Here is a 22500-nt window from a genome sequence, read left to right as displayed (position 1 = left end):
CCCTCTTTACAGTCCGTTACATTTTGATTGATAGGGATACCCGTCCGTGATCTTTTTTTTTAGTAGATGCTTTTTAGATGAAAACCCTGCAGACAGGGTAGCTAGCGTACGGTGAAATCAGCCATATGTGTGCTGCTTTCATGGAAATTACACTGCTGACCTTGGGAGTGACCCTACCGAAACCAGGCTGGCTTACAATAATCTGCTACTGTAATACAGCGCACGGAGGCACCGCCATGGGGGTACATCGGGATAATTCAGGAAGTGCGGAGGTGCAGAGGGGCCAGCAGGCGACTATGATATGCATGGGGTGGGGGCAAACAGTGATTTTTTTTTTCCAGAGGATCAACTATCTCCTGTGGCATTCCAGGTCACAGAATTCAGGTGAAATATGCATTTTACATTACATTACATTATAGCTGATGCTTTTTTTTGGGGGGGGGGGGGCTTTTGGGCCTTTATTATTACAGGACAGTATGGGAGTAGATAGGAAACGATTGGGAGAGATAGAGATGGAGCAGGGCCGGAATATGACCCCGGCCGGACTCGAACCAGGGTCCCCGTGGGCATGCAAGCCCAAATGTGGGGGCTTAGCGTGCTGCGCCACAGCGCCCCCATAGCTGACGCTTTTGTCTAAAAGCGTCAATTGCAGTCCGAACAATGCAGGGTTACTACTAAGAGCCTTGCTCAAAGGCACTTCAGCCATGGATCTTCTGATATTAAGACCACTAAGGCTTCCCATTTAAAAAGCGCCTACGAACAACTGCGACAATCTAACTAAGGAGGAGAGAATGCAGAAGACTGAATACGGTTGAGGAGTAGCAAATGTGTTCACAAGTAAGAAACTACAAGACTACAGAAGCACAAACCCAACTTGAAAAAAACAACAAAAACAAACAAACAACAACAACAAATCCACAAGCTCCACTCACCTCCATTCATGATGTCCTGCGAGGCAATGACGAAGCCAAAACCCTCTCCGGGTCTCCTCCTCAACTCCACCTCCAGGCCCACCTTGGCGGGCAGGCTGGCCCTGCGGCTCCCAGGCTGGCTTTTGGACACCGCTCCCAGGCTAGTGGTGGACGACATCCCCCTAAGACCAGAAGAACCACCACCACCTCCTACACCACCACCGCCGCTGCCCCCACTCCCGCTACCACTGCCACTACCACTGCCTGCACTGCCGCTACCGCTGCCCCCTCCGCTGCCCACCTCGTCCCCTAACCAGTCGCGGGGCTCCAGCGTGAGGGTGACGGGGATGGAGTCCAGGAAGCTGGTGCTCTGGACCATGGAGGAGGCCTCGCCGGAGGGGGAGGTGGGCGAGAGGGCGTTGGGGGTGGGCGCCGTGCCGTCCGAGGACGGGGAGAGCAGGTCCGGCGAGGTCTGAGGCAGGGAGGAGGAGCTGAACGTGTGTGGCATGCGCTTGTAGAAGTTGGGGGAGATGGCACCAGGCCCTGGGATAAGGAACGAGACAGAGAGTGGGGAAAATAATATTTATCTATTCAATAGAATTTCCTATCGTAAGATTTAAATTGTACATGTAAGGAGTCCCTTGAAAATGAAGTGGTACAATTTGACTAACGTGACTTGTATTGCCATTACAGTTGACACAAAAGTAGATTGCAAGACACAAGGTTTAAAAAGTTCAGCACAGTCAGTGAGGGAGGGGGGGTATACAGTATAAGCTACAGTACAAGAAACGACAAATAATATTGAGTACAAGCAAAGCAATACAAATCAAGTCATTGGACTAGACAATTCCCTGGTCAAAAACAGTATCTTAAAAAATGATCAAAAATAATTTAAGGACACCCTTTAAAATAACTTGGTGCCTATCTGCCGCAAGTATGGGAAATGAGACTGGTCTTTCACATGGAAAATGGGTTAAATGCAGAGGCTGTGCTGTATTTAGGGATGTGAAAAGTGAAAGTGAAAGCCCATTGGAAAACTAAAACTCCCATTGTCATTGTGACACAGCACTCCACAGCACATAAGTGAACACTACACAATGCAAACAACGAAATTGAAATTATGCCTCACCCGTGCCATGTGACCAGAAGTATGCTATGCTACTACGGCAGATGGGAATAACTGGTCACTTTCAAATACCTTCCTGTCTGTAAATAGCATGTAAATCATACACCGTATATGTACTAAGGACCCCACTCAAAAACGGGTTGGTGGCTCTCAATAGCCTTATCCAAAACCATAAATAACTATGAATAATATCTAAGTAATACCGTATGCAGTATGCATGGCTACATAACTGCATTTCTGTTCGTCAGTGATAGCAAGTCATTACAAATTTATGACGCTCCACTAATTCCTCATATGTAAATGATGAACCACTTTTCCCAACATTAAAATAAAATTAAAATAAAATGTTTGAAGGTGGTTTGGATTGACGGCGGTTGACTTGATACTTGCCTCCTCTGTAAACCAGCAGCACAACCTCTCCTTGTACAATATGCTCCTGTAGAACTCTCTGGACCTGAAATAGCATTAGCAGGTGTTTAAATGTACACACACACACACCAAAAAAAAAACCAATTTGCAGTGCAGTTAGGTTGCCTAGCTTCTAAATGAAATGAAATCCTCTGGAACCTCGCTTTAGTGAGAGAAATTTGATAATACACAAACGAAAATTGAAGAGTGAATGTTTACATTAATTCAATGAGACTTTGAAAGCTCTGTGCGATGGTGGAGGAGGCTTTTTAAAAAACTGTGGAGAATTTCCCCTCTTTTTTGATCACTTTCCACATTTCCCCGAAGCCACCCGTAATGCAAATGAAAGCAAATATCCGCAGTGAGCATCTAAAACTCCAGCACCTGATAAGCATACCAAATCAGTTCGCACTGCTGCTGCGCCTGTAAAGCTCCCTTAAGAGGTAGAGAGAGAGAGATGTGGGGGTGGTGATATAGGCTCCAATTCAATATCTAACATCCCGTCCTCTACTTTTGCATTTGGCCTCATGATTCGCTGGCAGCCCGCCCTCATGGAGAAAACAATAAAAAATCCTCACTGTCAGGCCTTTGGGGGGCTTTCCCCCAATTTACATTCCGATTGAGAATGAGAAAATGACTTTGAATTGTGCTTTTGCAAGATATTGAATAACACTTCTATAATCAATGATGTCTTGCCTCATATCCCAAGTTTACCATCAAAAGTAGAGGACAGGAGGTTAGATATTGAGTTGTACTGGTATAAACCCAAAGAAAGTTAAATAAAGCGCAGTAGCAACTAAGAGCTTTGTGGAATAACTGACATTCCTTATGCTCTCTCTATGTATATACGAGTGGTGTAATATACCTGCGCAAAGCTGAGGCTCTGCACGTCAGCACCATTGATCTTGATGATGGCGTCCCCTGCCTGCAGGGAGGGGCACTGCCGCCTGTCCCACACGCGCTTCACCATAGCCAGCTGGCCCCCCTGCCCCCCAGCCGTCACGCTGAAGCCCATGCCCCCACCCTCGCTCTTCCCCAGGGCCACGGGCACCAGCTCGCCCCCTGCTCCCCCTCCCCCTCCGCCGCCCCCGCTCCCTGGCGCTCCTGGAGACGTCAGGCTGCCAGGGCTGGTGCGGGGGTGGCTGTTGGCCGGGCAACCGTTGAAGCCGCACGGCGTAACCTCGGCGGGCGGGGTGACGATGAGCGAGGTCTGGGGCATGAGGGGCCGCTGTTGCTGGCTGCCGCCGCCACTGCTGTTGATAGGGGCACCCGGCGTCGGGGCCGAGCCGACCTCAGGCTGCGGCAGGGGCAGCTTGGCGATGGTCATGCCAGCCGAACAGGAGAGGTCGCTCTCTGATGACTTGGAGCTCTGGTGCAGCAGCCTGGGAACAAAGATGGAGCCGGGACGGTTGTTCTAAAAATCCATTTAAATGTAATTTTCAATTTCAATTCAATTTATTGGTCTTGGGGGGATAGCCCCCTTGAGATATACGTAATGTCTCTCCTTCGAGGGGGTTCCCATGACATGACAGCACAACGCAATACAGGACACTGACACAGCAACACTTATGAACATACAATACATTCACTCAGAGTCTTCCCCACTCCCAAACCAACCCCCTAGCCTTAAAGTTAACAACAATAAATCAACCATAACACAGTAGTGTTTGGCCTCATAGACAGAGAACATGCAGAGTAGACACACTTATCGCAACTTATCTTTTTTATTATTTGATTTGGAGGGAACATTGTACTGCCGTTTGTACTGTGTTGATGTTACCTCATCCTTACTGAATTCAAACTACAAAACAAAGACCTTGCTGATATTAACTGGAAGAGAGCAGGTAGAAGCTTGTTGATGTAAAGGCAGATCACTGACCCTCTACAGAGAGTTACAAGACCTAGCCAAAAGGTCTGTCTATCTGTACATCTACACAGTGCACTAATCTGCAGTTAGCTGCCGAACACAACAGAACACAACGGCATGTTCATGCTAATTCAATACCGTTTTTATAACCACTTATCTCTGGAACAGACGACTAAATACATTCAGAGGAAACGCTACAGAAGACTGCAAGACTATTGAATGGAAAATAATGACTGCAATTGCGTTGGAGCTAACATGGTGGAATTGTCCATAAAACTGATGATCAAACAGAAAAAAAACAGAATTTATAAACCTCTTTATCAGATTCTCCCCACTACAACTGCTATTATATTGCTCAGACAGAAGCCTTTTAAAACGTCTCTTTCCTTTAAAGACCTTTTTAAAAGTTCTAGGTTGTGTCCTCTAACAGGGACACACTGCAGAAACAATTGAACTACACCGTCCATTACACATAAATCGGACTCTGTTGTCCACTCGTGGTTATTCATGGGTGTGTTCCAGCTTGAGGTTTTTTTCCGGCGGCAGTTTTTCACGACCTTGACCTTGGCCAGTGCCGAGGAGTAGGCGTAAACAAAAGTCAGTCACTGCTGCATTGTCTGTCTACCTGCCAACGACTTAAGGTGTCCTTAAAGTCCTTTTTCTTTTGTTCAATTTCGTGTTTGTGTCAGCAATTAAAATCTCAGACACATGTAGAATATATGGCAACTACGTAAATACAAGAGTGAAAAAAGCACCAACACGTAAAAGCAAGTAACCTTCTGCTGCCTTTGCACCTGCAGTCAGTAAAACTTCTTGTCTGCCATACAGATGTCTGGTTCTGATTTCTGATCTTTGTTTAGCTTTTAGTCAAACAAGGTAAGTGCGTAACACCATCGGCACTCGTGAAGATGATGAAGGGCTTAATGGAATTGTAGACTTTGTTTGCCTTTCTCATTGGAGTTCAGCACCTGGATTGAGGTGAATGAGTGTAGTTTCTTTTCAGTTCTCTGAAATGTAGTACAATGCCATTTGTCATGTATTGGGCTAAATGTGGTGTCTTGGGGTAACTTAACTCATTGAGTGCCAGCCATTTTCAAATTCAGACCAGGGGGTTGCCAGGCTTTTTTCAACGTTTGAGTGATTTTTCAAGAGCCATAAAAAATTGAGTTATTTGTCCATGTGAACAACAAACATACCAGATCAACGTGCTAGGCCCCATCCCCCATAAAAAAAAGTTTTTGGCACTGTGCCATACATTCTGAAAAGACTCATTTTCAAGTCCATGGCACTCAAAGAGCTACATGTGTCTTGGGGTCTGTTGCCAGGTACATCTATCAATTTGCTGAAAAAATATTTCAACTGGGACAGTCATAATAATCAAAGTATTCTATTCTATTCTATTCTAATCTATTCTAGACTAGCCTAATCTATCCACCTTATTCCAGGCATCGCTACTGGAGCAACAGAAAAGGGGTGCAATTTCTGCTGAAGTTGAGCTGAATAGCCAGGTAAAGAAACGGGCTACCAAAGCAGCAGTTTTGTGAAAGTTTGTTTGAAAAACAAGTTATTTTAATGTGCTGGTTTCATTTTTAATGGTATTAAGAAGCTCGGGAAAAAGTTGACCTGATCGTAGCTGGACAAATAACCAAACCAAACTGTCTTCATGACTCAAATTTCATCCAAAATCACTTTCCATATCGTAATCCCAATCCGTAATCGTAAACAGCAGACCTTTTTCAGGTATGATGGCCCTTGCTCTCGCATACTTTCAATGTGATGATTGTCTTAAAAATGATGATGGTATTTTCTGACTTTATTCATGACAGGACAGTTAGAGAGTGACAGGAAATGAGTGAGGCGAGGAGGAACCGGCAAAGGACCCGGGCCGGACTCAAACCCGGGTCACCGGCATAGCAGCCCAGTGCCCCACCATTTGAGCCATGGAAGGGCCGTGCAACCGCTCTTTCACGCACGGTATCATGGGAGATAGGAAAAAGGTGGATTCTATATTCAAGTGTCTGCTTTAGCTTACCTCTTAGCGCCGCTGATGGAGGCGACCTCAGTGTCGCTGTGGCTAGAGGACATGCGCTCAGGGGGCGGCATCGGAGCCTCACCCCTATGCTGCTGCAGTAGACCCATGGACCTCCCTCCTTGAGGGTTCCCATTGGTCATCCCGTACGAGGGCGGCGCCCCCAACCCATATCCGGCCATCGCGTTGCCGTTGGCATCCAGTGGCAGCCCACCACCTCCCCGTGGCCTGGAGTAGACGCCATTGTGTTGCGACTGGGAGCGCGTCATGCCGAGAGGTGGGTGGTGGTGGTGATGGTGGCGGCTGCCGTCAGAGGTGTTGTGCGCACCGGAGAGGTGGGGGGGCGCCCCGGGGTCTACGGGAGGGGCGGTGAGCTGCTGGGGTTTCTTGGGGCAGCCGTCAGGGTTGTAAAGCATGGGGTAGCCGCGCCGCACCACCACGTCCACGCTGAGGCCCATGGGGACGGCCTTCAGTATCTCCACCACCTCCTTATGGGAGAAGCCCAGCACGCATGTGTCGTTAATGTAGACCAGGAGGTCCGCTGATGAGGAGGAGGAGGGAGGGAGGGAGGGAGGGAGAGAGAGAGAGAGAGAGAGAGAGACAGACAGACAGAGAGAGAGAGAGAGAGAGAGAGAGAGACAGACAGACAGACAGACAGACAGACAGAGTGAGAGAGATAGAAAGAGAGACAGAGAGAGAGAAAGAGAGTGAAAGAGAGTAAAAGAGAGAGAGAAGAGGGGAGTTTATTAGCTAACTAATTATTGCTGTAATTATCATACATCAATTAACCCATTGTCAAGGACACAGAATATGACCCACAAGACATCAACAACCCAAACTACCCTCGCCTCTTTTACATTCTTCACAACAGCGGACAGAGAGAGAGGAAGAGAGAGAGAGAGAGAGAGAGAGAGAGAGAGAGAGAGAGAGAGAGAGAGAGAGAGAGAGTGGAAAAGAGAGCGCCAGCAAAGGTTAGAGGTGAAACACAGTTCAGATCATATGAGAGAACTGATTAATGTGACAGTACTGTCTGTTGGAGTGTCTGAACAAATGAATGGTGCCAGGGGTCTAACAGGTCTAGACATATAAGCAGAAATACACTAATACAATAATACTCTTATACTCAGCACGCACGCACTCACACACTCACTCACACACACACACACACACACACACACACACACACACACACACACACACGCACACACACACACACACACACACACACACACACACACACACACGCACGCACGCACACACACACACACACACACACACACACACACACAAACACACACACACACAGGAATTTGTCCATTTTCCGAGTGCTCTAGGGTGACTGTATATGCATTGTACTCTGGCACGTGAGCACAGAGAGGTGTGTCAGAGATAGCTGGATTAAAGAACGCCAGCCTCATCAGGATTAGGCAGAGATGAGCAGATTCCGACCCATGAGAACCTAACAATCGCACCGCCCTAATCCCACAAAAACAGGGGAGAGAGACAGAGGGATGAAGAGGGGAGAAATAAGAGGACAGGAGGATGCAGCAAAAGCTGCACGAGAGGAGTGGACTCTCTCTCTCTCTATCTCTCTCTTTCTATCTCTCTCCCTCCTCTGTTTCCCTCTACCTCTCTATCATTCTCTCCCTCTCCCTATCTCTTTCTCTTTTAGTTTTTTTATTCTCTTCCTCTTTTTATGTCCCCCTTTGAAATGTCAGTGAGGACACCGGCCCATCAAATGAAAAAAAAAAACGAGGGATAAATTAGGAGGAGAAGGTCCTTTGTAGAGAGTAAAGAGAGGAGGGGCGAAAAAATGAATGAATTGTTTCTGTTGCCTTAATTCTCCCCCACAGAAAAAAAGCTGCCTAAACGAGGTTGGCTCGAGTTTCATTCCCAGATTCCGAGGAGGGTGGCCCCACAGTATTCCCTCGATGAAGGGGAGGGAACGCCACGGTGATAAATTGTAAATTGTCTTCCACTAATGAGACTGCCGTGAGATTATTTCTACTAAATAGACTCCTTTTATTTTGTAAGGCAGCACTGGAGGATGAGAGCATATCTTATAACCAGTATAGGGTCTGAAATCTGAGGTGGTTTTTTTTTTGCTTAAAAGAATCTAACGTAATACTTGGCATTGTGCAATGCAAACTCTTGGCTTTCACTCAACAAAAAAATACTAGCGATAAATCACCAGAAGGAAATCCTATGGAACATTTATCATCTTCTCACTCTTACTGAGCCTGTGAAACTGTTCTACGCACAACTGTGTGTGTGCGTGCGTGTGTGTGTGTGTGTGTGTGTGTGTATGTGTGTGTGTGTGTGCGTGCGTGTGTCCATGCGTGTGTGTATAAGTTCTGGTATGAGTATGTGTCTCTCTGAGCACATGCTGGTGCGTGCGTGAGTGTGTGCCTGCGTGCGTACGTGCGTGCATACTGTGTGTATGTGTGTGTGTGTGTATTTCAGTACCTGTCTTGAGAGCCGGCGGGCCCCCAGGTGTGACACTGTACACCTGCAGGAACTCCCGAGCCCGGCTGCCCCCCACAATATTGAACCCGAAGCCCCGGGGCCCCTTGGAGAGGCGTGTGTGGATCGAATAGCCCTTCAGCTCCGACGGCTGGTCCGTGAATGCAGGCACTGTCGGCCCAAAACACATAATATAGTTAAAAGTTCCCACAAACAGACAGACAGACAGACAGACAGACAGACAGAGAGTTTCCTGCACAAACATACACATACTTGAGGGGCAAAAAGGATCTGCCATTTGTCAAATGAGCCCAGCCAGACACACATACATCTCTTTGTGCAGAAACTGTAAATGTCAATAGTATGGATTTTCTATATGGTGAATGAATGCTTGTTTGTGTTCAGTGTTAGCTGCTTCGTGCATGTGAATAGGACAGCTCTGTGTATGAGCTAAGTAGTGTTGTTTGAGAGTGCCAAGCACATGTGCTCCTGACGCCGATCACTACGGGACAGGAGGGCTCGACGTCACAGCCAGGAGGAGGCCGTCAGCAAAGGGACCAGAGCGCCATCTCCTGGCTTGGAGCATTCACTACAATTTCCGATATGACATTCCTTTCATTTATTTATTTTTATTTTTTTGGAGGAACCTCTGCTTTCTTTCCGAAAGCAGATGTAGCACACTGATGACTTCCTCCATAAAACGCTCATTTGTATGCAGAGAGAGTGTGTCCAGCGGGCCGGATGGTTGATGGTAGAGGGTGGATGGTGGATGAGGCGGCGGCGGGCGGCGGGCTGCGTAATGAAACAGCAACAGCGAGCCCAGCACACGCTCAGATGAAAAGAGGTCATTATCTGTGGGGTGACAGACGTGAACTGGCAGAGGCAGCAGGAAGCCTGATGGTGGATAGTGGATAGAGACGAGCTGAGTGGTGGCGGTGCAGAGATGAGAGTGGAGAGAGAGGAGTGGAGAGCAGAGCACTACCTCCACGTAGGAGTGAGTGTAGCATGAGTGACACGGCGACACTGGCACAGCATAAAAGGGGACGAGAGGTGAAAGAAAGGAAACAGAGAGGTGGGCGGAAAAAGAGAGGGACAAGGGACAGACAGACAGAGAGAGAGAGAGAGAGAGAGAGAGAGAGAGAGAGAGAGAGAGAGAGAGAGAGAGAGAGAGAGAGAGAGAGAGTGGGCGAAGGTGACAGAGAGAGAAAAGGATATAGAAAAACAGAGGAAGGAGTGAAAAAGATGAAAGATGAAAGGCAGTGAGAGGGAGTATATGATTGAGGGAGGCAGATAGAGGAAGAGAAGGAGAGAGAGAGAGAGAGAGAGAGAGAGAGAGAGAGAGAGAGAGAGAGAGAGAGAGAGAGAGAGAGAGAGAGAGAGAGAGAGAGGGAGAAGAAGAAAAATGATAAGATGGAGGTTAGAGGGAGAATGAATAGGCTGAGGTGGAGTTTTTTCATTAATCCTTCAGAGAGTGCTGAAGAGAGAGAGAGGAGGAGAGCCTGATAGCAAGAAGGGAGCACAGAGATAACCACGGGGGCTTAGGAGAGGAGAGAGGGGAAGAGAGGGGGGTAGGGGCGGAGGAGGAGATAGAGGGTGAGAGGGCCGGGCAAGGGAGAGAGAGGGGGAGGGAGAAAGAGGGGGGGGGGGTGAGAGATATAGAAGGAAAGTGGAAAGAGAGAGAGAGAGGATGTGAACTAGACACAGACAGACAGACTAAGAACTACAGATGCACTGAGAGTCAAACAGACAGACTGACTGACAGACAGACACCCCCGAAAACCAGAACAGGCCACCACGGGAGGCCAAGAATGGAGGATTTGGAATTTGATGGAGGGTGGAGGAGGGCGTGGATAAAGGATGGTGGAGAGTGAAGTGGAGGCTGGTGATGATGGGAGAGAGGCCAAGGCCACACACTCCAACAGTACACGCACTCACACTCTGTCTTGCTGACGATCTCTTTGCTCTGCGCTCGCGGGTCCAGCCAGCTGGTTGTCTTTGAGTTATGACTGAAAGTATCAGGAGCCTTAATGAGTATCTTCATCATCAGCGCCTAAACGCTAAAAATAATGCAATGTCACCCCCCACCCCCACCACCACTACCACTACCACCTACACCCGGCGTGTTAAATCTCTGGCTAAAAGCGCTACTTAACAAAATATCTAAGGCGAAAGATGCTCCGCGTCTAATGAGCTAATCATGTACATTCATCAAATTCGTTAGGAACACTTTCGGCAGCAATTAGAAGACGGACTAGCTTAGCAACTCACTAGCTTCAGCACAAGTCCTAAAACGGTCGCAATCCAAGTTAAGTAGCCTATGGTATTTGTCCCGGTGTTGTGCTACAGTGCATTAGGTGGGTTATTACAGCTCTCGAGCCAGGTAGCTTGTGATTAATGAGTTTGATTCTCTAAAATCTCTAACCGTCAATGGAGTATTAACACAAGAGCTAAGAGTATAGCCTCTAATACACAGTTGCACAGTTCCTCAATGTTGTTACCCGATAATTACATGTAGCCTACATAAATCTATACTGCAGTGTACAGTAGCATTTAACCTATGACTACAAATAAGCTACACAATCAACAACTAACTGTATAGCACACAAACAAATAAAACACTTTAATAAGCTAAATACAACACAATAAACCTATAATGACATGCTGTAAGCTATTGTTAAAGCATTTAACCTATAAACACACAATCATCAACTAAGATGTTAATATATGCATAAAGTACTTCAGCACACTAAATACAGTACAATAAACCTATAATGGCATGTATGTAAATCAATGACACTATTTAACCTGTAATTATAAATACACAATCAACAAGACTAAAATACACGTATATGCATAAATAAAACACCTTAACACATTAAATGTAATTCAATAAACATATGACATGTATGCAAATCCATGACATTCCCAAATTCACAGCAACTGTGCTAAAATAAGCACGTTAATGCACTTACAAATATAACACAACAAAACATGTGATTTTAAGTAAATAAATTGCAATTAGATGTGAATTTAGAGGTAAACCAAGTCTTCACCTTCCACCTGGCTTACTCAATGTAATATATCTCCTCTGAGTCTATGACACTATTTAACCTATTATTGTAAGTAAACAATCAACAACTATAATAAAGTATATGCATAAATAAAGCACTTCCATGCACTAAATACAATCAAGCAAACAATAACAAGTAGCTAAATATGAGCAAAGTCCCGTGAACCCCCCCACCCCCACCCCCCACCCTACCCAGCTTACTCGATGTAGTATGGCTCCCCTGAGTCGCTGAAGGCCATCTCCCAGTTCTCGGGCAGGGCTCCGCCCCTTGCTCCGCTCTCGGGCCCGCTGCCGTCCCGGCTGGCAGGCTCCCACGTCTGGTTGGGGGACAGGATGGTGGTGGGGGCACTGCTTGCTCCTGCAGAGCCTGCTGGGATAACACACCATCCGAACAAACACACACACACATGCGCACACACATACGGTACGGTACACGGCACACACACACACACACACACACACACACACACACACACACACACACACACACACACACACACACACACACACACACACACACACACACACACACACACACACACACACACACACACACACACACACACACACACACACACACACACACACACACACCCACACACACGTGCTTGACTGAATAACAACTCAATATATAAGTTCATAAAAAGCTGTCCTTCTAATAAATGGTTGCAGGCTTTATATGCCAAACTTGTGGTTTGTCCATGTGTTTTACTGGCAGCCAGGTGGTATGTGGCAAAGAGATGCAGGTAAAAAATACCTCCCATTTTTCACTAGCTGCCCAAGGCAGTCCTGGGTACTCTGGGGTAGTCCTGTCCAATAAGGATACATACTCAAAAGTTTCAGAAATACCAAGGCACTCATCTTCTTTGTAATTAAAATGCCTTTATTTTGTTTGGCATAGCATGATTAAAATACTTCGACGCGTTTCGGCATGAAGCCTTCGTCAGGAAGTGAGCCTTGGTATTTCTAAAACTTTTTTGAAATCAACCAAGCCTGTCACCAAAGAGCACCATTTTAAAAAAAAACTAGACAGTTCCAGGAAGCACTCCAACTGGACTTCATAAGGATACATACACATTTGGAAAGCAATTCTCCAAACCAAACTGATATAGGATGCTAGTGCACTTTTACTTTACTTTACTAAGCAGGCAGTGATTGGACAGTGTTTGCATGCCTTTTCTTAGTAGTAGTTTCAGTAGTTTCAGTCTGGTTAAAATCTAACCTAGATACCAAAAGTATCGCAAATGTTTAACTTGTAAGTCAGAACCCTATCTCAATGCCCAGTGTTCTAGCCTTGCTAGGACTTGAAACGGCCAGTGATTGGATACTCTGCAGAGTTCAACAAAGAGTATCCAATCACTGGGCATTTCATGTCCTTGCAAGGCTAGAACACTGGGCATTGAGATTGAGAGTAGGTCAGCAAAAGTCTAACTTCAGAAAGTCAAAATGCTGTCATATTCAATTTGTGTCAATTAGTTAACCAATTTAATTAGTAAGTATGGCAACTAATTGCCAGCTAGCACAATTCTTCAGCCAGGCAGATGAGGCAATCTTTACAGATGAGGAAAAAATCTCTTAAGTCTACAGGCGAACCCAATAGAAGTTTGGAGTAACTTTCCGAGGTTATTTTCCACCCCTGTCTGCATCACCTCCAAAAGCAGATGATTTCAATTTCATGTGGTTCTCTAAAGAGATACCCTGCATAAAATAGTTATCTTTCATCTGAGCAGTGATGTTCCCCTCAGTATCAAACGGCATCCTCCCACAGAGAATGTGTTTTGGACATGGGGGGAAGTGAAATCACTCACCGCATGCCTGAGCACGCAGTAACTTTGAATAAGGAAAGGCTTGCTAAATAGCCAGAAACGCTAATGCAAACCATCTCCATTCAGCAGCCCCTGTCCCAGTGGGCCAAACAGAAATAAAATGGCAGCCATTTCAAAAACAGTTTGAAAACAAACCATCCCAGTATGCAGTGTCTGGAGCCTGGTGTAAAGATCAGTTAGCAGAGCCCTGCAGAGGGACTGCAGCAGCTCTCTCTCTCTCTCTCTCTCTCTCTCTCTCTCTCTCTCTCTCTCTCTCTCTCTCTCTCTCTCTCTCTCTCTCTCTCTCTCTCTCTCTCTCTCTCTCTCTCTCTCTCTCTCTCTCTCTCTCTCTCTCTTTCTTGCACAAACAACCACGCAACGAAACTCTGACACAGGCATTGTTCCACACACACACACACACACACACACACACACACACACACACACACACACACACACACACACACACACACACACACACACACACACACACACACACACACACACACACACACACACACACACACACACACACACACACACACACAGAAAGAGAGAGAGAGAGTGAGAGTGAGAGTGAGAGTCAGAGTCAGAGTGAGGGTGTGTGTGAGAGAGAGAGAGAGAGAGAGAGAGAGAGAGAGAGAGAGAGAGAGAGAGAGAGAGAGAGAGAGAGAGAGAGAGAGAGAGAGACCCATACACACACACACACACCAACCCACACACAGTACAGTATACCAACAGCTGGGGCCCCAAACCAAGTCCTCATGGCCCCACTGCAGAGGCTGCTAACTGCTGCTAAAGTTCTGCAATATGGGAAAGACTCGGTTAACAGAGTGGATAAAGGCAAAGGGAGGTAAGAGAGAGGGGGTGGCGTTATTGGCAGTCTCTGGGACTTAAATGATTCAAAGCACAGAGGACACTCTAGGTAATTCCGCTACCTAACCCCTCATTTTGCTGATCAATAATGCGGGATTGTGTTTTTGCTGTGGCTAAGATCTTTTAATGACCCGATGGGATTTTTGCACAGGGAAAACGACAGAGAGAGAGAGAGAGAGAGAGAGAGAGAGAGAGAGAGAGAGAGAGAGAGAGAGAGAGAGAGAGAGAGAGAGAGAGAGAGAGAGAGAGAGAGAGAGAGAGAGAGAGAGGTGGGGGTGTGAGGCATGTTGCCAAGACCAAAAAATGTACAGCATAAATAGTGTATGCTTTCTGCAGCATCACGCAGCTCTGCTGCTGCTAGCGTACCGCGGTGCTATGGGACATGCTGCAGACACAAGCAATCGTGATTGATCTTTAAAGAGGCAGAGATAGACTCACTTGGGTGGGTTGGGGACAGACACTGAAAGCTGTTCTCCTGCTGGATAATGTTTTACGCTTTCCGTATTATCAATAAATAATCACCGCACTCGCTTTATGATTCCTGAACCGCCATTAGCTTGTCTTGTGTATTTGTTTTTGGCCCTGATTCTTTTCATTAGCTACATAGCTATTAGCTATTAGCTATTAGCTGAAGTCCATAGTTAGCTAAAAGCTACTTTACCTCAATATTCAGAGCAGGCAGGCAGCTAAGTGGGTTGAGTGATTTTCCCACGGCAGCAACTGTACATGACAGGGCTCGTCATATAAAAAACCCACTACATAAACAAGAAGTGATTTAATGACATTGAATATCTATGCGGCATCCAGCATACACCCCCTTTCACTTTCACCTAAGATCTAATTAACTGGCCTTGGCTGCATAAGGGGCTGCTGCTTTCAGCAGGTCACAGGGGGATTGGGAAGACCGCATGTCCAATATCCTAACGAAGGGGCCTAACAACCCCACAGGCTGATGATGCCTGGCTGGCTGGCGGAGGTGGACGAGTGGATGTTTCCTTAGGCTCCCACTCTCGCCAAACTGCTTTCTTTTTTAGTTGTGCAAAGCAAGGTATACAGTACCAAAACTTCCAGAAACATGGGACCAACACACAGAAGGGTTGCCACCTCTGTCTGACAAAAAAAAAACCAAGACATCAAGGTCAAAAATAATCGACCATTTTTTTTTTAAGCAATGGCTTTCTCCATTCAGTGACCGGTGTGTTTTTTTCCCCCGCTGGACATTGACAGGCGATTAAAACCCAAGACAATCAGGGAAAACTAGGACAGGTGACAACACTAGATCAACATTGCACCCAAAAAGTTAATACATAAATGATTAATTAATAAAATTAATAGAATTACTTTTCAAACAAATACTACACAAACTGTCAGTCTTAGTCTACATCACTCTTCCTATCTCCCTGTCACTTGCTATATCTGTCACTTGTCCCAATCAGCTAAAGACATCTGTACGAGGTGTGTCACTTGCGGGCATCCAGAGGTCGTGGGTTGTAGTGGGGTGGGAGTTGACAAAGCACACAGAAACTATACTATGGCATACATGAAAGACTGCAATCCTCACTCTATAAACACTACAAGCCCATTGTTCCTCACACCCACAGATCTCCTCTTTTTGAGGGTAGAGAATATAAATAGAGTCAACAGTAAACTTAAACTTAACAGCTAAGCCACCACTGCAACACTGCATTTTCTTACATCCAGAATTTATTGTGCAGTTTAGTGAAATTGTAAAATGACAAATGACAGTAAATTGAATGTTTGTTTTTTTTTACGTCTGAACTCTGAATTGTAATAGCCACCCAGGGGCAATCCCGTCAGGAAGATGTGGGTACCTGACAATCCTGATTCAAGGCTGATGGCTAATTTATGTTTTATTTTGTATTACAAACACATAAAAGGTAACCCTTCCATCCACCCCCTTTAAAAAATCCACCAAATCAAAAAGGGTGTTTTTCTTCACCTCTGTTGGCCCAAGGGGCTTTCTGATTTTTACATTTGTTTGATATATTTTTTCAGATTTTATGCATTCTGTTTTTTACTTTAACCTACCTACCTGTCACAGCCTAATGATCTATCAAACCATTTCTTTTCTGTTCTTTTCACTCAGTTACAGCTCATTGAGCTGCATGTTTGTATGAATTGCGCGATACAAATGAAGTTATCATACATAAAGCTATCCAGGGGCCACCATCCCTTCAGTCAGCATTGTGTAGCCTACCTGAAAGGCCCGAGTCCTCCTCGCTGTTCTCTCCTTCCTCCACGGCCTTCTCCAGGTTGCTGAGCGATTTGCTGCGCGTGCGGAAGTTCCTTAGCAGGTTGCGATGCTCCTGATATGTGATGGGGGGACTCTCCGGGCCTATGTGCACCGGTCGGGGAGTGCCGTAGTAGTTGCCTATAGTGCAGGAGACAGAGAGAGAGAGAGAGAGAGAGAGAGAGAGAGAGAGAGAGAGAGAGAGAGAGAGAGAGACAGAGAGAGAGAGAGAGAGAGAGATAGAGAGAGAGAGAGAGAGAGAGAGAGAGAAAGAAAGAGATGTTAGTTGGGGTATGGCTAGCATTCGTTTTCTGTGGGTGTTTTTTGCGTGGTCTGGGTGTGCCATAGTAGTTGAATTTAATGTAAAGGTGAGCAAGAGAGAGAGAGAGCGAGAGAGAGAGAGCGAGAGAGAGAGAGAGAGAGAGAGAGAGAGAGAGAGAGCGAGAGAGAGAGAGAGAGAGATATATGTTGGTTGGGTGCAAGGCTATAGCATTGTTTTTTTTGCTTACTTAAAGTTAAAGTTTAAACTCCAGCCTCCAGCTGATATGCAAAGATCCACAGAGGACTTGAGTGCCTTGCTGAGTAACTTGAGTAACATGCTTGTATTTGCATTTTTTCATGCCGGACTTTCATTATTTGCTTTCAAACCACATAGGTGCTAGCATGCCTATGGGATGCGTACGTACGATCTAAGATTGAACTCGCCTCAGCCAAAATGACTATAGGCTACAGATAATGATGAACCATTACCATTACTTGAAACTACACGAAAATCTTGAATTCATTAACTTATTTTTTTTCAGTTTTATACAACAAACTTTTAATGTCAGGGTTTCCTCTGTGCAGAAAAAAGTTAAATATTTATAAATGTGTATTATGTCTCTTGCATAGACACAAGCCACAAAATTACATGAACATTCTTGAAGCAGCCTTTTTGTGTAAACATTTCACATAATAATTACTAAACCAGTGGCTCTTTCATTTTAGCATCTCAAAAAGAAAAGACACTAATATGCAAAGCATAACCACTCTGTGGAACATTGTGGAACATTGTGTATTCTGCTGCAACACAATAACATGACAAAATAATTTTACGGCAACAAGCAACCAAAGATTAGAGCGAGAAAAAAAGACAAAAAGATAAAAGCAACCAAAGATTACAGCAACCCCAAGATAGCATCAGGGGACGAGTGCTACAGCATGCTGCACTGTGCTGCATTGCCTTTCCGGCACTGTACAACACAACACTGCTATGTTCAACTCCTCTTCATTGTGCTTCTAGTCACAGCAGACGGTACAGTATCCGTGGCTGACAGCGTTATCCCTGGTTTACCAATTAGGCGGGAGGATTTCGTCTACGGAGTAATCACGTTTGATGTTGGCAAATAAGAGCAACAACGAAGAGTCCTACTTACAGCGTTTATTGCTTGATTATTAGATGTTGCATAATTAATTGTGCTTCATGCAATTGGATTTTTTGCGCGGCAGCAGAGGCAGCAGATAAATGAGTTTGGGCTTTCATTGCCAGTGTTTAGCAGGCGGCATATGTAGGCCGTCAGCGTTGAATGATGTATGAAGTGCAATTAAGTGTGCTTAATGTTTTGTGGTGGGGGAAAGAAACACATTTTTAGAGCAGCGTCTTCATTCCCCCAAAACAGAAGCAGCGGAGGCAGTTTAAAAAAAATCAGACAAAAAAAGACCAAACAGGAATTGCCCATTAGAACAGGCAGTTTCAACCCTTTGCTTGTCAGGGTTTGCCGACATTGCAAACAAATGTACGTATAAATACCACTGTTATCACATGGCTGAAGCTGAAAAGGTTACTTTGCTGGTCTACTTAGACACTGTGGTAGGAATGACTGTAGCATACTGTGGAGAAATTTGGCAAGTCCTTGCAGGCAGCAGAGCGGTAGATACAAAAGCCATTGTACGTTCCCCTTCATTTTCTTTTCTGAGATTGTCCTCTGAAGGTACTGTATATACAGGGCTCTAAATTAACTTTTTCCACCACCAGCCAATTTGGCTAGTAGACATTTTTTCTTACCAGCCAAACAGAAGTTCAACTAGCCATTTTTTAATCTTGCCCAAATAGGCTATGCGTTAGGCTAGTTGTGTTTTTATTATTATTATTATTATTATTATTATTATTATTATTATTATTATTATTATTATTATTGTGGTTATTTTATTCAAATTTCCACAACACATAAACACTATAGGCCTACATACCAGGTCTATAATAAGCATATTATATATACTTTTTTTAAACTTCTGCTTTATTTTTTATCTTATTTTTACCTCTGAAAACAATGATTCACCAGCCACACACAACAGACCTTTAAACCAAACACACAGCCAAACACGACAAAACCTCACACTCCAAGGAGGGAGAAGAGATGAGAGGAAAAGAAGAGGAGGAGAGGAGTCAAAACACACACACACACACACACACACACACACACACACACACACGTTGTGCAATAATGGATATGATGTCGTGTGTGCCTATTGTGTGTTCATGTGGCCTACAGTATGATGCTATAGGCACCATTATTTCCTCCAGGAGCTCTTCTCTACCATGCGCAACAAAATAACAAGAAACCTACGATATGTTTAACTAAAAGCAAATAATATCACGGAAATGTTCGCTTCCTTTGTTACTTCCATAGCGTAGCCTACTCGCACGGGCATAAGGTCTACCCTTCTTTCCGATTGCGTGGGCTTTCCAACTTATTTGCGCCAGGACTTGAAACATTTCAGAAGACAACTGACAGCTACGCTCACACTACTCTGACAGCCCGTTCTCCTCCTCTGCCCTTGTCGCTATTTCGTTCCACAAGTTACTCCTGTTATTGAAACTCTTCGGTCAGGACCTCGCAGCTTAACCGGTGTCGGTGCCGGTGCCGGTGTCGGTGAATGCTAATAGTAACCGTAGTCCTAATAGTGACGTTAAAAGTGGTAGCGCGAAAGCGACAGGAGCAGGGGAGAGCTGCCTGTCAAAATAGTGTGAGCGCACAAAAGTTCTGAAATGCGTTCTGTCCTGGCGCGCGCAACAGCAGCACGGAGTGGCTGCTGCTTCGGAAAGCTCACGGTGGGGTGGGGTCACGACGGGAGTGTTTATGGGTAATGTAGGAAATCTCGCCGTATAGTTGTCATACAAGCCGCCGTTTACCGTTCACAATTTACTGTAGGCTACTCGGGCGCTACTAGCCAAATGGGCGGGTAGGTATTTTTTTCCACCGGCCAAAATTAATTTTCACCCGTGTTTGGCGTGTTGGCGTGTGTTAATTTAGAGCCCTGTGTGTATGTATTGATGTAGATATTAAAATTCAGGTCCAGATAGTGCGTAGAATTTAATGTGACAATAGGAGGAACAATACAACGTACGAAGGAAAATAAAAAAGAGTCTTAAGCTGTTATGTTGCTATCGGCCACCACATAAAATCCCCTGCATTTTGACAACCGACTCTGTCACTGATGCAGTACCTATTCTGCACCTGTGTGAGTGTATAAAGCATACACCACAAACACACAGAGATAGAGAGAGACAGAGACAGAGACAGAAAGAGAGTAGGAAACAGACATAGAGAAAGACAGACAGACAGACAGAGAGAGAGAGAGAGAGAGAGAGAGAGAGAGAGAGAGAGAGAGAGAGAGAGAGAGAGAGAGAGAGAGAGAGAGAGAGAGAGAGAGAAAGACGCCTGCCTGTGCAGCAGCCAACAAACATCTTTATGTAACGCCCCCATTTCCGAGAGTGAGCGAGACAATTGAGAGCGTTGCAGGAGAGGTGCTGGTGCTGTCTCATTGTAATTGTAATCCAGTGTTGTGGCGTGGAGAGAGGCTTTAGCACGCCATCAGGATGCAGGGGGAACGCAAACTCAGAAGGAGCTAATGGTGCCATTACGGAGCAATTTGCTGTTTCTTTTTTTTTTCTTTTTTCTAAATCTCAGGATGGCAAAAGATCTTAAGACAATCTGATATGAAAGTGAGCACCTTCACAGAAGTGTGTTTACCGTTGGAAACGGGATCTTCAGCTAAGTTGGCAGAAGGAAAAAATAAGTGTGTGTGTGTGTGTGTGTGTGTGTGTGTGTGTGTGTGTGTGTGTGTGTGTGTGTGTGTGTGTGTGTGTGTGTGTGTGTGTGTGTGTGTGTGTGTGTGTGTGTGTGTGTGTGTGTGTGTGTGTGTGTCGGTAGAATGGAGAGGTGCAGTGGGGTTGTTTGTCAGGGGAAGAAAAAGAGGATGAGAGAAGAGGAGCAGAAGAGAGCAAATGACAGAGGAGAGGAGAGGAGAGAGGAGAGGAGAGGATGGTAAGAGAGCAGAGGAAACCGAAATGGGGATTAGAGAGAGAAAAGCCTCTTTCCTCCCGCACAGAATAGTAGGGGTAAAAAAAGAGAAAAAAGGAGTGAAAAAAACTAAAGCAGTTCAGCTTCCCGGTGCTGACATCAGTGATGGATATGATCCTCCTGTTCTGCTTTTTGCAGGACTCAAGACTCACTAAAATGCACTTTCTCTTCATATAGAGAGTGCTGTTGTTTTCTGGGGATGGGCTGAGCTGTTTTGTCGAGCTGAGCTGCTGTACCAATGGGCTGCTACAGTAACATAGGCCAAACCACAAAGCTAAAACCCTAACACTAATCCCTAGGGGGCGCTGTTGTTATGGCTGTAATGTACTGTAATGGCTTCGTACATCAGCTCGACAACTTGTAGCTCATATCAACACAACAAGGTGAAAAGTATTACAAAGATAACATTGGGGGGTCGGGGGTAAATTGTTGCCTAGATAACACCAGACTAGTCTTGAGGCTACCCATAATATTTCTCGTAGAAAAAGTGTGGTTGACGATTGCCCATGACCGTTTGTGGGCATTACGAATGTATCTTTTAGCATATACGTAGCCCACCAGCAATTGTGTCAGTTGTATCTATTCAAACAAACTGCAAGCTTCCGTTTGTCAAGTAGTACGCATCATCGCCACTCTCTGACTGGCTCCCTTGCAGGCTCCCTCGCACAGGGCAGCTGCCATGCTGTCTTTCCGATCGGAATGCTTGTGCAAAGCAGCATGGGATTTCTCAGGCTAGGTAAATTGCAGCCACTCACACATTCTCGTCATCACGGGAGCTTGTGTAGCTTTCGCTTTGCACAAAAAAAAGATAAAAACAGAGAAAAAGATGCCTGAGAGAGTTAAGTGCTTCCGGAGCTGAAATCCTAGTAAAACAAATACAATACACTCTGGCTTAAGGAGGATTTTCTCACCAACCCTGACAGCATTTCATGTACGAGGGATTGCAGGGGGGGGGATGCGCATTACAACATACATGAAGAGATCAGGATTGACTGCACTGTAAAAGTCTTAAGATTGGCTTGGCCATTTCAAAGACCACGTGACCCGCAAAGATCGGCCTTTATCTGTGCTTATGTTTTTATTTTGCATATTAAGGGGCTTACTTTGGTGGTACGACAGGCTTACTGCGCAGTTGGAAGCAAATGCTGGCCTATGGGTATGTGTGCATGTGGCTGTTTGTCTGTGTGTGCGTGCGTGCGTGCGTGCATGTTTACGTGCGCGCGCGCGTGTGTGTGTATGCGTACATGTGTGGATGTCTGAGTGTGCTTGTTTGTGTATCTCACAGCACATATACAGTCCACAAACCATGCTGCTTGTACATTTCTGAGTGACTGGGTTTCTGTGTGTGTGT

The 22500-nt window shown here is 45.5% G+C and overlaps 1 protein-coding gene across 1 annotated transcript in view; it reads right to left on the bottom strand.

Annotated features, from left to right (window-relative positions):
* The window catches only part of magixa (MAGI family member, X-linked a), a 79802-nt gene that overhangs the window by 36967 nt on the left and 20335 nt on the right, over positions 1-22500 (bottom strand). Inside the window, exons 5-13 of the mRNA XM_063208762.1 lie at positions 16774-16947; positions 12076-12244; positions 10740-10810; positions 8808-8975; positions 6345-6882; positions 3311-3827; positions 2407-2491; positions 1161-1454; positions 933-1064 (exon numbers count right to left, since the gene is read on the bottom strand). Of these exons, the coding sequence (XP_063064832.1) occupies positions 933-1064; positions 1161-1454; positions 2407-2491; positions 3311-3827; positions 6345-6882; positions 8808-8975; positions 10740-10810; positions 12076-12244; positions 16774-16947 (2148 nt within the window). The remainder of the gene's footprint in view (positions 1-932; positions 1065-1160; positions 1455-2406; positions 2492-3310; positions 3828-6344; positions 6883-8807; positions 8976-10739; positions 10811-12075; positions 12245-16773; positions 16948-22500) is intronic.

Source organism: Engraulis encrasicolus, chromosome 10 (assembly GCF_034702125.1).
Source record: "Engraulis encrasicolus isolate BLACKSEA-1 chromosome 10, IST_EnEncr_1.0, whole genome shotgun sequence".
Taxonomy (NCBI): domain Eukaryota; kingdom Metazoa; phylum Chordata; class Actinopteri; order Clupeiformes; family Engraulidae; genus Engraulis; species Engraulis encrasicolus.
The sequence above is the reverse complement of the archived record's forward strand: the minus strand, read 5'-3'. Positions and strand labels throughout refer to the sequence as shown.